The 13144-nt window shown below is 41.1% G+C and overlaps 1 protein-coding gene and 1 long non-coding RNA gene across 4 annotated transcripts in view; one reads left to right on the top strand and one right to left on the bottom strand.

The window, feature by feature from the left end:
• Positions 1-13144, bottom strand: part of LOC116695217 (uncharacterized) — a 21366-nt gene that overhangs the window by 4126 nt on the left and 4096 nt on the right. The window contains exon 2 of the long non-coding RNA XR_004333382.1: positions 4010-4014. This is a non-coding gene — a long non-coding RNA (uncharacterized LOC116695217). The remainder of the gene's footprint in view (positions 1-4009; positions 4015-13144) is intronic.
• Positions 1291-13144, top strand: part of LOC116695185 (uncharacterized) — a 23723-nt gene continuing 11869 nt past the window's right edge. For all 3 annotated transcript variants that reach the window (XM_032525303.1, XM_032525304.1, XM_032525302.1), the window contains exons 1-6: positions 1291-1460; positions 6019-6144; positions 8811-8966; positions 9317-9455; positions 12112-12281; positions 12639-12773. In XM_032525303.1, coding sequence (XP_032381194.1) covers positions 1407-1460; positions 6019-6144; positions 8811-8966; positions 9317-9455; positions 12112-12281; positions 12639-12773 — 780 coding nt within the window. In that variant the 5' untranslated portion in view covers positions 1291-1406. The remainder of the gene's footprint in view (positions 1461-6018; positions 6145-8810; positions 8967-9316; positions 9456-12111; positions 12282-12638; positions 12774-13144) is intronic.

The raw sequence follows: 13144 nt of genomic DNA, 5'->3' as shown, positions 1-13144 counted from the left end.
TATGTGTCCTAATGTTTCTATTTTGTTTTCAACTGTCTATTCATGTGTTTTATTGGTTTTTAATGCTCATGATTGTTAACTGTTTGTACTTGTGTTTTATCTGTTTAACTGATTTTGTGTAAAGCACTTTGAATTGCCCTGTTGCTAAAATGTGCTATACAAATAAAGCTGCCTTGCCTTGCCTTCAACCTCAGGACACTACAATCTGTAGTCTTATTAGGCCTCCCTACTCTCGTACGACTCAAACACAGTTTAGTGTATTGTATAGAGGGTCAAAGTTATGGAACAGTCGTCCCACTTCACTCATTGAGCTTTCTAAAGAACAGTTTAAACAGAGAGTCAAATTGTTGCTTCTAAGTTTGTTTGAATTTTCCATTTGGGTTTGTGTTCTAAATGTAATTTTAAGTCGTTTTATGCAAAGTAATGTGTTTTGTTTTTGTTTTTTTGTCTTTTAAATAATAACTTAAATGTAATTGTTTCTGTGGAGATTGCCACTTATTAAGCCCCTTGAGGGTTTTTCGGCAATCGTCCATCACATCTTTTTTGTGAAACATATAATACTGTATTAATGTTTTTGTTGTGACAATAAAAAATAAAAATAAATCAAATCTGACCTAAGAAGATTGCCCCACCCACCCCCTTCTTTCCCCCTTCCGCCTCCACATTCTTGAAGTTGAAGGAGCTGATGCGTTTACATTTCACTGGAATTAAACCTCGTGTAATGTCATGGGACAACTAAATGGTTTCTGACAGTAACTGATGTGACTCATTGACTTACTTTAAACATGTACAGGTTTCATTAGTGACAGGTTCGGAGGAAAACAACATCAATGCAGTTTCGTCTGTATTCAAAAGAAGATATATTACAAGGAAAAATAATTACATTGGTAATTAATTACACCTGCCACAAAATAAAACTAAGCTGAGTGGCTTCTGTGGAAGCCATTGGAATGGGAGATTGGCCTGAGGCCTGAGCCTCGCACCTGCAGATGTTGTTTTGAATATAGAACTTATTTTACCACGGTGGGGTGTTTGACTAATTGACTAATTCAGTTCTGTAGAAAAACCAACTTCCAAAGAAGATAAAGGGATGCGTGTCTTCATAGTGTGCTCTACCGGTCTGTCCTCGTCCGCTTGAGCAAGAGTTCTGCCCTGAGGCTTTACTGTAACCTTGGAACTGTGTGGTAGAACAGACACACCTCTGAGAAACATGCATGCATGTGACAGTTATGAAATCATGCATGGAGTTAAGAGAGGGAGGAGAAGGGGGCTGCTGGCTGTAGGTGTAGAGGGAGGGGGTAAGGCAAACATAGGTGTGTCTCCAACAGGACTTATTCAAGGCTCAGTTTGATCTGTGCAGACCTCAGTGGGTTTTCCTGCCGTGTGTGTGTGGTGTCCCTTGACTCATGGCTCGGCTCTGCTGCACAGAGGGCCGGCTGCTTCTGCTGGTCCTGACGCTGGTGAGTACTCACCCTGAAGCTACTGCAAACCTCCACCCTGACACAGCAGGGCCTGCTGCACGCCAGGTTGGGACGTGTTGCTGCAGGACAGGGTTATTCTCCAAGTGGATTACATCGTACTTCAAGACGTGCAATTACTGATAATGATAAGTAGAGCTTAGTTTAAGTAGATAAAACCAATTAATCACATGAAGGCTCTGTTGTAATTGTTTTTCAAAGCCAAGCCGAGTTACAAAATCATCTTCAGTTACACATACTATAACATAGCAAACAAAAAGATGGAGATGGATGACTAAAAAATGCATTAGTCAAGAGAAAGTGGTGATTTGGTGCTGTTTGATCACTTCTTGACAGCTTGGTTGTGGGTTTTTTGAGTCGCCTGAACACACCACACGCCAACATGGAGCTGCCGTTTTTAGACACGCCGGAACAAATATATGCTGGAAAGAGTTAGAGTCCGTCCTTTCATCCTTCTGTCCATCCGTCCCGTCTGTCTGTCTGTCTGTCCGTCCGTCTGTTATTCCTTCCTTCCTTCCTTCTGTCCGTCCGTCCGGCCATCCGTCCGTCTGTCTGTGTGTGGTGGGTGTGTGTGTGTGTGTGTGTGTGGGTGTGTGTGTGTGTGTGTGTGTGTGTGTGTGTGTGTGTGTGTGTGTGTGACTCCGCGCTAGTGAGGGCCTCCCCAGAGCGGAGTCAGAATCAATGAAATCCACTTGTGTTGGCGATTTACAGATCTAAAACTGTCACAGCATTATGTGTCATTGTTTTGCCCATAAAAAAAAAGACGATTTTTATTTATCATACTGTATGTTATTATTTATAATTCAATGTGTGGAAGTGATGGATGGAGTGAGCCGTGTGGGGATTTGGATTTATTTGTTGTGTGCGTTGTTGAGAAAGACCCAGAATATCTGTGATAATGACAAAATCCACCAATAACCATCAGTAATAAACGGCCAATTGTCAGATAATTAAACTTCAGTTAAGTTATTTTTACTGTTAAAAAACAAAATGACAAATATCAATATTTGCTAATTATTTGTATATTACATTTTTTAACAGTGTATTGTTGCACACTTCCTAACATTTGCTACATTATATTTAGCATTTTTTAATACTAACAGTACTTAAGGTTGTGAGTTTGTACACCCGTAGACATTAAATGGAAGATTTTTATAAAGTTGCAGCTGATAATAATGAGCTTGTGAATGGTCCATAAATATTTTGAAAATCATCCATAAAGATTAGTTAGATAGCTGTTATCAGAACACTAATAATCAATAATAATCTCCTATTGCTCAATGATTTGTTAGCTGATGCTTTAGAAACCACTTACTAATTATTATAAGAATTAGTTGCAACTTTATTACAGTTGATCACAAAACAATTGTTGACAAAGTACAATCATGCATAAACTGGTCTTTTAAATTACATTAAACTAATGATAATAATATCGATAATCGTCATTTCATTGTTTTTTTTCAACTGCAAAGTCTATGAACCATATTTTAACATTTAATAAGGATTATTACAAAGTGTTACTGAGACTCATAGGCCATTCATCAATCAACGTTGACAATCAGAGCGGAGTGATGGAATCAGACAGAGATATTTGAACATTTGGTGTTTATGATCCTGGTCGTTTTCACTTTAATAACTGGTACAACAGCATTGAAGACATATCCCTTTCTCATTTTTAAATTAAGTTAATTTTGAACATGGACATTTCAGTCCAAGCGAAACAAAAAAATCCTTAACAAACATATTTTTTACATCGTGACGGATTCAAAATAAGGATTCCAGCAGAAGTTTAAAAAAAAACTTCCCTGGCCATACCCTCTTTTTCTACTTTTACACTGTACAGTTATATACAAACAATTTAATTATTCACTTATTTATACATGTATACTTACATACATTCATATATACCTACTTACAGGCACATAAACATGCATACACTGTCTTTTTCAGTTAAAGGCACACAGATTTGGAATACCATACCATCTGATATAGAAATTTAATACCAAGGTAAAACTATGGCTTAAACAGAGGCAAATTTGCAAACTCGCATTTGATACAGCACAGTAATCCTCTTTTGTTTAATCTTTGTTTTTATTTTAGTAAATGTCTTTACTTCTTAGCCTTATTTACATATGCCTAACTGTGTGTTTGTTTCTCTGTTTGTTTTTATGTATTTACGTGACTGTTGGCTTTAATTGTCAGCTGTTAACCATCCAGATTGGCGCCTCAGTCGGCTAAATCGTTAGTCCACTTACGTGGCTGCTGATCCATGTTCGCTTGAGTGTTTTTATGCATATGACTGCCTGTTTGTCTACTTCCATTGTTAGTTTGTATGTCTATTTTATAGTGGGAACCGTGTGTGTTGTCTCTAAAAACCTAACCCGGGACACAAACTAGGAGTCCCATATACATTACATACATACGTACATACATACATACATACAGTGCAAGACTGCTGTACATTAATACTACATTACCATAAATACTAATCACGGACATCATAATCACATATGGGCGTAATAGTACCATACATAAACTCTAATACTAGACACGACCCTAGTACCATCAATACCTTACATAATACATTAACACATACATACAAAAACATACTGTACATTCGGAATATTTCATGAATTTGACTCGCACCTAATACTCATACATACATCTACATAAATACATACACTTCATACTACACTCACAAGCATTTCTTAAACACATTATATGACATACAATAATGTCATTACATTACATTCATACACATACAGTACCAGACTCACATAATACTCAATACATATGTATATTACACTAGCAATACATGTATACAGACATACCTACATTTCCTTAAGACATTACCCATTACAGGACACTTGTCACATTACATTCAGTACGTAGAATAATCAATACAGACCATACAACATGACATAAATTCACATACATACATACATACAGTACATTATATAGTTATGGCTCTGTTCTGTTTCTGAGTGATCCTTCATGCCATTATTTACTCCGGGGATTTCCCTCCTGCCAGCATGTCTGCTGTGAAAAAGACAGCAGTTTACCCTCCCTCCAAAATAAATCACATACCTCCTTTCATCAACGTTTACATGGACACAACTTCTATTTCTTATCAGATTCAGAAAACATCTTCAGGGCACAAGTTACCAAAATAATTTTGCATTACACTTCATAGTTGTCCATGTTATTTCCGCTTTAAATCTAGGTAGGTGTGTGACAAAATACTTCTGAGTAGAGACGCTGTTGTAGTGGAGGAAAAATCGTCATCATTTCTTCCTAAAAAGAAACTGAAAGAATTGTGGTGGCGAGGACGGAAGATACAAAAGTTTCCTCACATTTAGTCATACAATGATCAAATCATCCTTTTATTATAAAGATTGCAGATGAGAATTGAATGAATAATAACTTTAAAATGTTGGAGATAAGTTGGCGTCAGTCTCTCTCTCCCTCTTCCCCCTCTCGTTCCCCCCTCTCATTCCCAACTCTCATTCCCCCTGCTCTGGCATTACCCCTCTCATTCCCCCTGCTCTGGCATTACCCCTCTCATTCCCCCTACTCTGGCATTACCCCTCTCATTTCCCCGGCTCTGGTGTTTCCCCCTCTCATTCCCCCTGCTCTGCATTACCCCTCTCATTCCCCCTGCTCTTGGCATTACCACTGTCCATTCCCCGGCTCTGGTGTTTCCCCCTCTCATTCCCCCTGCTCTGGCGTTCCCCCTCTCAGTCCCCCTGCTCTGGTGTTTCCCCCTCTCATTCCCCCTGCTCTCGTGTTTCCCCCTCTCATTCTCCAGTGCCAGAGCAGGAGGAATGAGAGGAGGAAACGCCAATGCATTTCACGATTAAAAGATATTCATGTTGTAACATGTTTATAATAATACATTATCTCTCCGCCTCTCCTCCTCCCCCTCCTCCCCCTCCTCCCCCTCCTCCTCCCTCTCCTCCTCCCTCCTCCTCCCCCTCCTCCCCCCCTCCTCCCCCTCCTGATGTGGATTACGTGGAGCCGAGCTGCAGATCTATCTGATTCCTCCCTCCTCCTATCCTTCTGCAGGGATTATCTGTTGTTATTATTTTTGGTGCAGTTGAGTTTTTTTTCTGGTGAGGTCAGCAGGGGTGACCATGAGAGTGAAAGATCCAAAGTTTTCCTTTGGGGGCATCCTTTAAAGTTGTAAATAAGGTAAAAACTTGCAATGGGCTGCAGAAAATCTCAATTATATGGTATCCTGACATAAGTTCCTTGATAATATCCAGCCACCCTGTTCTGGCAAAGAGACATAGTTTTCTTTATGTGAACTGGTGCTGAATGCCAAATGTTATTCACATTCAGTGATCCGTGTTTATCTTCAGGAACTGAACTGGACCACACCTCAGCTCACCTGAGCTCTCACAATTTCACACTAGTTTCCCTAATTTTAGGAGGCATTTGCCAGCATTTGCTTTCTAAAGTAGACAGAGTATTGTACATCCAGCACTGCACATTGCTCCCTGCAGTCTCCCTTTAAAAGTGCTCTGTTGTCTGCTTTCAGGTGCTCAGCGCTGAGGCCAGAGACAGGAGGCCAATGACACTGAGGAGGACGAAGAGGGAGTGGATCCTTCCTCCTGCTAAGCTGATGGAGAACACAGACTACACCAACAGGGAATTCATTGCCAAGGTCATTAGGCTTCTGCTTAATGAAATATTATTTCCCACAGTTAGCATTTGTTGGCATCACAATGTGGGGAATGACCTGGCAAGGTGCCTGGATGGATGAGGGTCACAAGAAGAAAACAAGGAATTGGTTTCTGTCGCGTCATTGGCTGGTTTGCTAAAACACCTATAGTGAATAATGCCCTTTCAACTTGCTGTTTCAGTCCTCAGCTGGGCTAAAGACAGATTTATAAGACTGGTGTACACTCAACACCATAGAAGTGTTGTTATAACAGTGTGAAAGTGCCTAACAAAACTCCTGTAAGCCTGTTAACAACAGGTTTAAACATGTTCTATTTTTAGCTGAACACAGTGTACCACGAACGTCTGTTCTGAGTGAAGGCCTGTGTGAGACATTTCAAATTACAGAGTCAAGAGGCCCCCTAAGCGTCTTACTGGAGGCCACCCTCTAAACCGAGACCAAGTCAAGACCAAGACCAGGGTGTCGAGACCGAGTCAAGACCAAGACCAGACCCAAGCGAGTCCCACACTGCATGACACGATAACGTGGAAAATGCTTACACTATGCACTCCTTAAATTGATCTGAAAGATCCATAACAACAACAAAAAACACTGAAAACGAATTAAGATTCAAATTGAGACACAAATTAAGTGCATCTTGAGAAACGCCTCACTAAAATAGTAAGTTATGTTAACACAAATCCGACAAATCCGATGTACAAGCAATTGTGTGATATCCCTGCAGTTGTGGTCTTAAAATAAAAATCCAGAGTTTTAGTCTTAAGAGTCTAGTTTAGAGTCTTTATCTGATACCGAGACACGGCTGAGTAAAAATGCAATCGATTCCGACGCCGAACCCTTCAAACAGTGGTCTTGAAACCGATCTTGAGTACTACAACATTGCTAGAGAGTCAAAGAGATTTTGTACAATAATTCGTGTTGTTGCACATCTGCCTTTTCAGGTGCAGTTTTCAACCAACAGCAGCTTTCTAATTTCCTGGGAAGCAGACAAGTTTTTCTTGCCCTTGCTGGTGAATCTGGTTCTCCTCCACTTTGGACAGATCTCCAGCAACTTGAGATCTGCCGGCCAATAAAAAAACATTCATCTTATCAGGGGAATGTTTGTACAAAGCTCCGAAGGTGACACGGAGGGGAAAAAGTAAAAAATAAAATTAACAAAAAAATACATGTACTGGAGACAAACACTTTTGCGGGATCTTGACTACGTTTTGCAAGATCTTGACTTTTTTTTGCAAGTTATTGAGTTTTATTTGCAAGATCTCACAAATCCAACCATCAATAACCCTAACCATAGTTAGTAAGTTGCGCGCTAGCTAGTATATAGCTAGCTAGTAGCATGACATGATTACACCATGGTTGTCTAAATACATCCATCGTTTTTTTGGACGAGCATTGCTAACTAATAAATGCCAAAGTGAAGTGTTATAATGAACGTTGTCGTTGATCGTTGATAGTGCTAGCTTGTGTTGTCGTAGCAACATACTCGTTCATGAGCTTCTTTCTTGTGTCTCTTACAAGTATAGCTAGTTTGTTCTCTTAATACATCCATGGTATAGCTAGCTAGCTATGTGGCGAACTCATGAACTCGCCATTTCATTGTGTAAAATATTCACTAACATTGTGTTTTCCTTTTTCCTGATTGTTTACATGCAAAATAAACGTTGTGTTGGATGTATTTAGACAACCAAGAAGATGTAATCATGTCGTGCTACTAGCTGGCTAGATACTAGCTAACTAGCTAGGTTAGCTTTATTTTGTGTTGAATTTGTGAGATCTTGCAAATAAAAATTGAAAACTCGCAAAACAAACTCAAGATCTCGCAAAAGTGTTTTGTCCCCAGTTGTTATTATAAGTATTTATTTAATTTATTTTTTATTTTCCTCCTCTATGTCACCTGCAGGGCTCCTTATATTTGAGATGATGACTGTTAGGAATGGGGTTGACGCAACTTCCAAAACAGCATACATGGCTGGAACTTTCTGTTGTGGCCTGACATGGCCAGACCAAATCTCAAAATGAAACTTGGCTTGTAGATTCGTCTGGTTCCCAGGCAAAGTGAAAACAACTTTTATCTAATGACGAAACAGCAGACTGTCGCTCTGCGCCACATCACGTTTTGTTGCTCTAATTGGCTGTAGGCAGATCCAATAGCATCCAAAGGCATTTTGGTCTATGCCTGTTGATAACGGCTGTTGGCAATCAAAAATGGACTGAGAGGTTCTAGACTCACCTGCATTTCCAATTTGGTCTGGTGATGTCGGGCTTGCATTCTGCAGTTAGGGCTAAAACTATTGCTAGCATCAGCGTGGCTGGGTGATGGGACCAGGAGGGAATTTTATCTTATCTGTTTCTGAATTCATGTGTGGGGCAATGTTCCAACTTAATGTTATAAGTTGAGATGTCCCATCCAGCTAGCTGAGGAGACTGATACCAGCCTCCATTCTGGGACATGGTCGGGTGATTTCTTCCTGAATGGAGTAATGAAAGATTCCTAATGTGGTGGAGCTCTGGTTCACAGCTCTGGTTGGATGTTCTATTATAACAGTAGGCATAACATATCAAAACGTGTTAAAATTTTAGCCCTAACAAGCAACAATCATGACAGCGTTTACAAGTCTCTGAATTCCCTGTGGGTGTTGTGTTGACAGATTCGCTCTGATAAATCAGAAAATACGGAGGTGAAGTATTATCTCTCTGGACCAGGAGCTGATCAGCCACCCTACAACCTATTTGTGGTGGACCCTATCAACGGGTTTGTACGCATCACTGGTGTGCTGGACCGGGAGAAAACTCCTTTCTACAATGTAAGTCTTGTAGTGACTGTGACTATACTGTATGGACTGAAATTGTTGCAGACAAGTGGGAGTGTGGGACACCCCGCTTAGTTATCTTCAGTCACAAGGCTTTACCGAACTTTACTAAGCTTCCACACACACACGTCACACTTTTTTGTGTCTCAGTAGTGTTTCAGATTGTTGTCTAAGTTTTGTGACAGCAATTTGTAAATGTGTAGATTCCATCTCTGTTGACAAAGCCACAAGGCATCTTGATTAGCATGTAAATTAAGCTTTAACAATGCAGCAAAGGCATGCAGAAATGCCAAACTATGTCAAAACCAAAGCCTTTCCCATCTCTTTGTGTGTAATTGATGCAGCTAACCGGGAAGGCTTTGTTCAAAGATGGACGAGCAGCAGAGGCGGACATCCCACTGAATGTCGTAGTCCTGGACATGAACGACAACGATCCTTATTTCGAGCTGCATACTGGCAACATCAAAGAGGGAAGCAAAAAAGGTACGCTCCAACTTTAAACACTTATTTCTCCTTCCGCCTGCTCCTGCGGTCCAGCGGCAGCAGGAACTACCACAGAGGTGGTTTTGTGTACTTTGCTAGGTTTTTATATGTCTACACTGAGGTTTTAGTCATCGCAATAGAGCCACAGCCATGCAAGATGCAGTCGTGAAACTTTACAGGTGTGTAGTAGAATGAAGGCTGAGTTTAAAGATGGGTGTGGTCCGAGGAAGAGATTTGGCGTTGTCGCTGGTGTGATCCCATCATAATAATGCTGTAATGAAGGTCAGCATTTGTTGTTCAAACTGTTTTAAAGTAGCCTGGGTTTGTTTATTTTTGCAAACTCAGATATAATCTCTTATTAATCTCCGCAGGGAAATTCGGGTGACAGCAATAGCAAAGACAATGAATCCCAGCAGAGGTACAGACGAGAGTAGCAGTATCGAACTAAACCAGGAAGAACAACTGGCTCTGCCTCTTCCGGGAGAGGGCTTTGGTGTTGTCCAGTTAATTGTGTGTTAATGTGTTCTCACAGGACTTCAAACACCAGCTCCTTGGTGGAAGTGGTGTAGGCCGCCACAGTAGGCTGCCACAGGCCGTAAAGACAACAAGATCCTCCGAGTTGTATCAGTTGAAGGCGCATCAACGAGTCTGTCGCAGCCAAGCGCTGACAGGCGATCTGTAGCACTCGTGGGCATCCGCCAGCAAACTTGGTGACCTCAGCGGCACAACAATGTGGTTGTCCGTTAGCTACCGTAAATCGTTTTTTTATGCATAAAACTAAACATGAAAGCTACAGTTTTTGATAAAAAGCAATAATGAAATACACAGTGTTTTAATTTTCAGTAAATATACTTACTGGCTTGCTAAAAAACTAGCAATGCACTCAAACAGAATGCAGAAAGGTATGAGAAGGTCAGAAGCTACACTCATAAAATGTATCAGTTAAAGAAAAATTTTAAATTCTGGACTGTTTGTCTTTGTGACATGGTGGTAATGTGTGCTAGGGTGTTTGTGGAAGCTCCACTCACACAGCAGTAAGCACATTGTAGTAAGCATCAGGCCGATAGCTGAGGCCGATGGCTGAGGCAGAGCACGGTGGCTAAGCGGTTAGCACTTCTTGGTTTGAATCCAGGTCGTTCTGGGCCTTTCAGTGTGGAGTTTGTTAGTTCTTCCTTTATTTGTGTGGGTTTCCTCCGGTTGCTCTGGTTCCTTCCCACCATGAAGATATGCATGCTAGGTAGGACTACAGTTGAATAATGAATTGTCCAAATGAATAAATAAAATGGAGGAAGTACTTAGTCTGACGGATTATCAAATCTTAGTCTCTGATTTAAGCAATGAACATCTTTGTACTTGAAAATAAAAAAAGAGGTATCTGAATCTGAACAGCACACAGACTGGCGCACCCATAGCCCAATGGGTAGTGACATACATCTGCAATGCCCCCGGTTTGTCAAACCCCTCTCTCTCTTTCCCACCATTTTGTGGACACCCGCCAGTCCATGAGCCCCAAAGACCAGCACTTGGCTCCTACCACAGTCTGCCACAGACTTGTTGATGTGCTGACTACTGATCGACGCCTCTCTGATGACCGTCAGGTGGTTGCTACAGAGGCGTTGATGCCACTCGGAGGATCTGTGCCCTACTGCGCCACTGGCCGCCAAAGACTGCCAGGCCAGGGTGCACCTGCATCACTGAGAGCTTCTCAGTTAGCCCGAGTGGCTGGATGGTGATGGAGGAAGTAGCTGGAGAAGTCAGAGAACATGTGTGAAGGCTCATTGAATTATGTTAATGTTGACCTCCTCCACACCAAGGTTTGCCTGGTATGCAAACTGCAGGGGGTCCATCAGGTCATTCATCAGGGGTTGAGGTGCTGAAAGATAAGACAAGAGTTAAAGACCTTTAGTTGTCCCCCGCTGCAGTTGCAAAGATGTTGACATACAGTACATGACAACAAAGACAACAACATTGAATAAAAATACAGGGTCAGACCAAATGGGTAACATTAAAAGTTTAAGTTCAAGTGCGCCTCATGTGCAGACGTTACCTATTCGTTACAGAGTTAAGCAGAGAGATAGCAGAGGGTACGAAGGAGAATTTATATATATTTGTTTTGCCTGGTGGCTGACTGAAGCGGGAACCAGAGGGCAGCATCTTAAATTCCGCATGCAGGGGGTGAGAATCATCAGACATGATGGATTCTGCCTTTTTAAGCACATGTCTATTGTACAGTTCAGTAGGTTTCATCTGCTGAATCCCAATGACTTTATTTACCATTGATAATGTGTTTTTCCGTTTTAAACTAAGAGAAGCATACCAGAAAATGTATAAAAAAGTAAAAGACAAAAAGAACCTCAACATTAACGTCTGTCCAATAGAAAAAAAAAGGTCCGTCCTCTCCTGAAAAGAAACCTAATTTTGGACTCAGTACTAAATCAAGGAGTAGCATGATGACGTGAGTGGGCTATGATAAGGAATGGTAGTTGATAGTGATGTTTGTAATCAAATTCAAATTCATTTTGAGACATGTATGACACTTTTTCATGAATGCCGTCATATTAAATCCAAACACAGTCCAGATGTAGTGTGTGTGTTGACCACCGTAAATGTGATGGATTCTACAGAAATGGTCTTGTATTATTGGGATCCACTGCAGGGGCCTTTGTTATGCAGATCGAGGGGAAAGATGATGACGAAGCTGGAACAGTTAATTCACAGATCTACTACTCCATCGCCAGCCAGGAGCCACGAGGCACAGGTCACATGTTCACTATAGACCATCGGACAGGCAAGGTGTACGTCAAGGAGGCCACCCTGGACAGAGAGGTGAGGCGACTGCTCACCGCCAGCAAAACACTCTCACAACACTCTCGCAACATGAAACGGATAATAGGATAGTCAACATCTTCTCTTGAGTTATGATCTCCTGTAGAGTCAGGTTGTCCTGCTGCAGTTCACAATCAATGATCAACTAATCCAATCCCACTATTACAAGTGGAATTGTGGCACTCTGAGAAAACTTTAGTTGGAACAAAATGTTCTCTCCCATGTAACATCAACGTGGATTCTAAGAATGTTGTACAGCAGCAGGATTTTGCCCTAAGCTACTTTCTCACGCTGTAAAGACACAGTGGCTGCACAGTATGATCATATTTCAGAAACATGCATCTGCTTTTCCAACAGACTTGTGACTTCTACAAACTGGTTGTACATGGGAGTGATATGGGAGGGGCACCGGGGGGACGAACTGGGACAGGAACTGTGGAGATAAGAGTCCTGGACATCAATGATAACATCCCCACTCTGGAAAAATCTGAGGTGAGGAATATGGCATATGTTAGTGTTTTATTGTTTTTTTTTGTACCTTTTGCCCAGGTGGTACTTACATTAACAACGGTTCTGTTCTGTTATCAATAATGGGCCCAATGACTAAATAGAAAAGAACAATATAACATGAATACTTGGTACATTGTGACACGTACGCACCTATTGATCATGATGCCTCTTTCTTTGACTTCAGTTACACTGATCAAGTTAGTAATTAAATATGGTTTGGGACTAAAGGCTTGATTTAGTTTTGCACTTTCATATAGTTGCAGGACTTACAAGAGACAGACAGGTATGTGCAGCAGAGGATTAAATATCCTGACTTTCTGATTTGATGTAGAATTATGCACCTGAAAGCAGCA

Source organism: Etheostoma spectabile, chromosome 9, assembly GCF_008692095.1.
Source record: "Etheostoma spectabile isolate EspeVRDwgs_2016 chromosome 9, UIUC_Espe_1.0, whole genome shotgun sequence".
Taxonomy (NCBI): domain Eukaryota; kingdom Metazoa; phylum Chordata; class Actinopteri; order Perciformes; family Percidae; genus Etheostoma; species Etheostoma spectabile.
The sequence above is the reverse complement of the archived record's forward strand: the minus strand, read 5'-3'. Positions and strand labels throughout refer to the sequence as shown.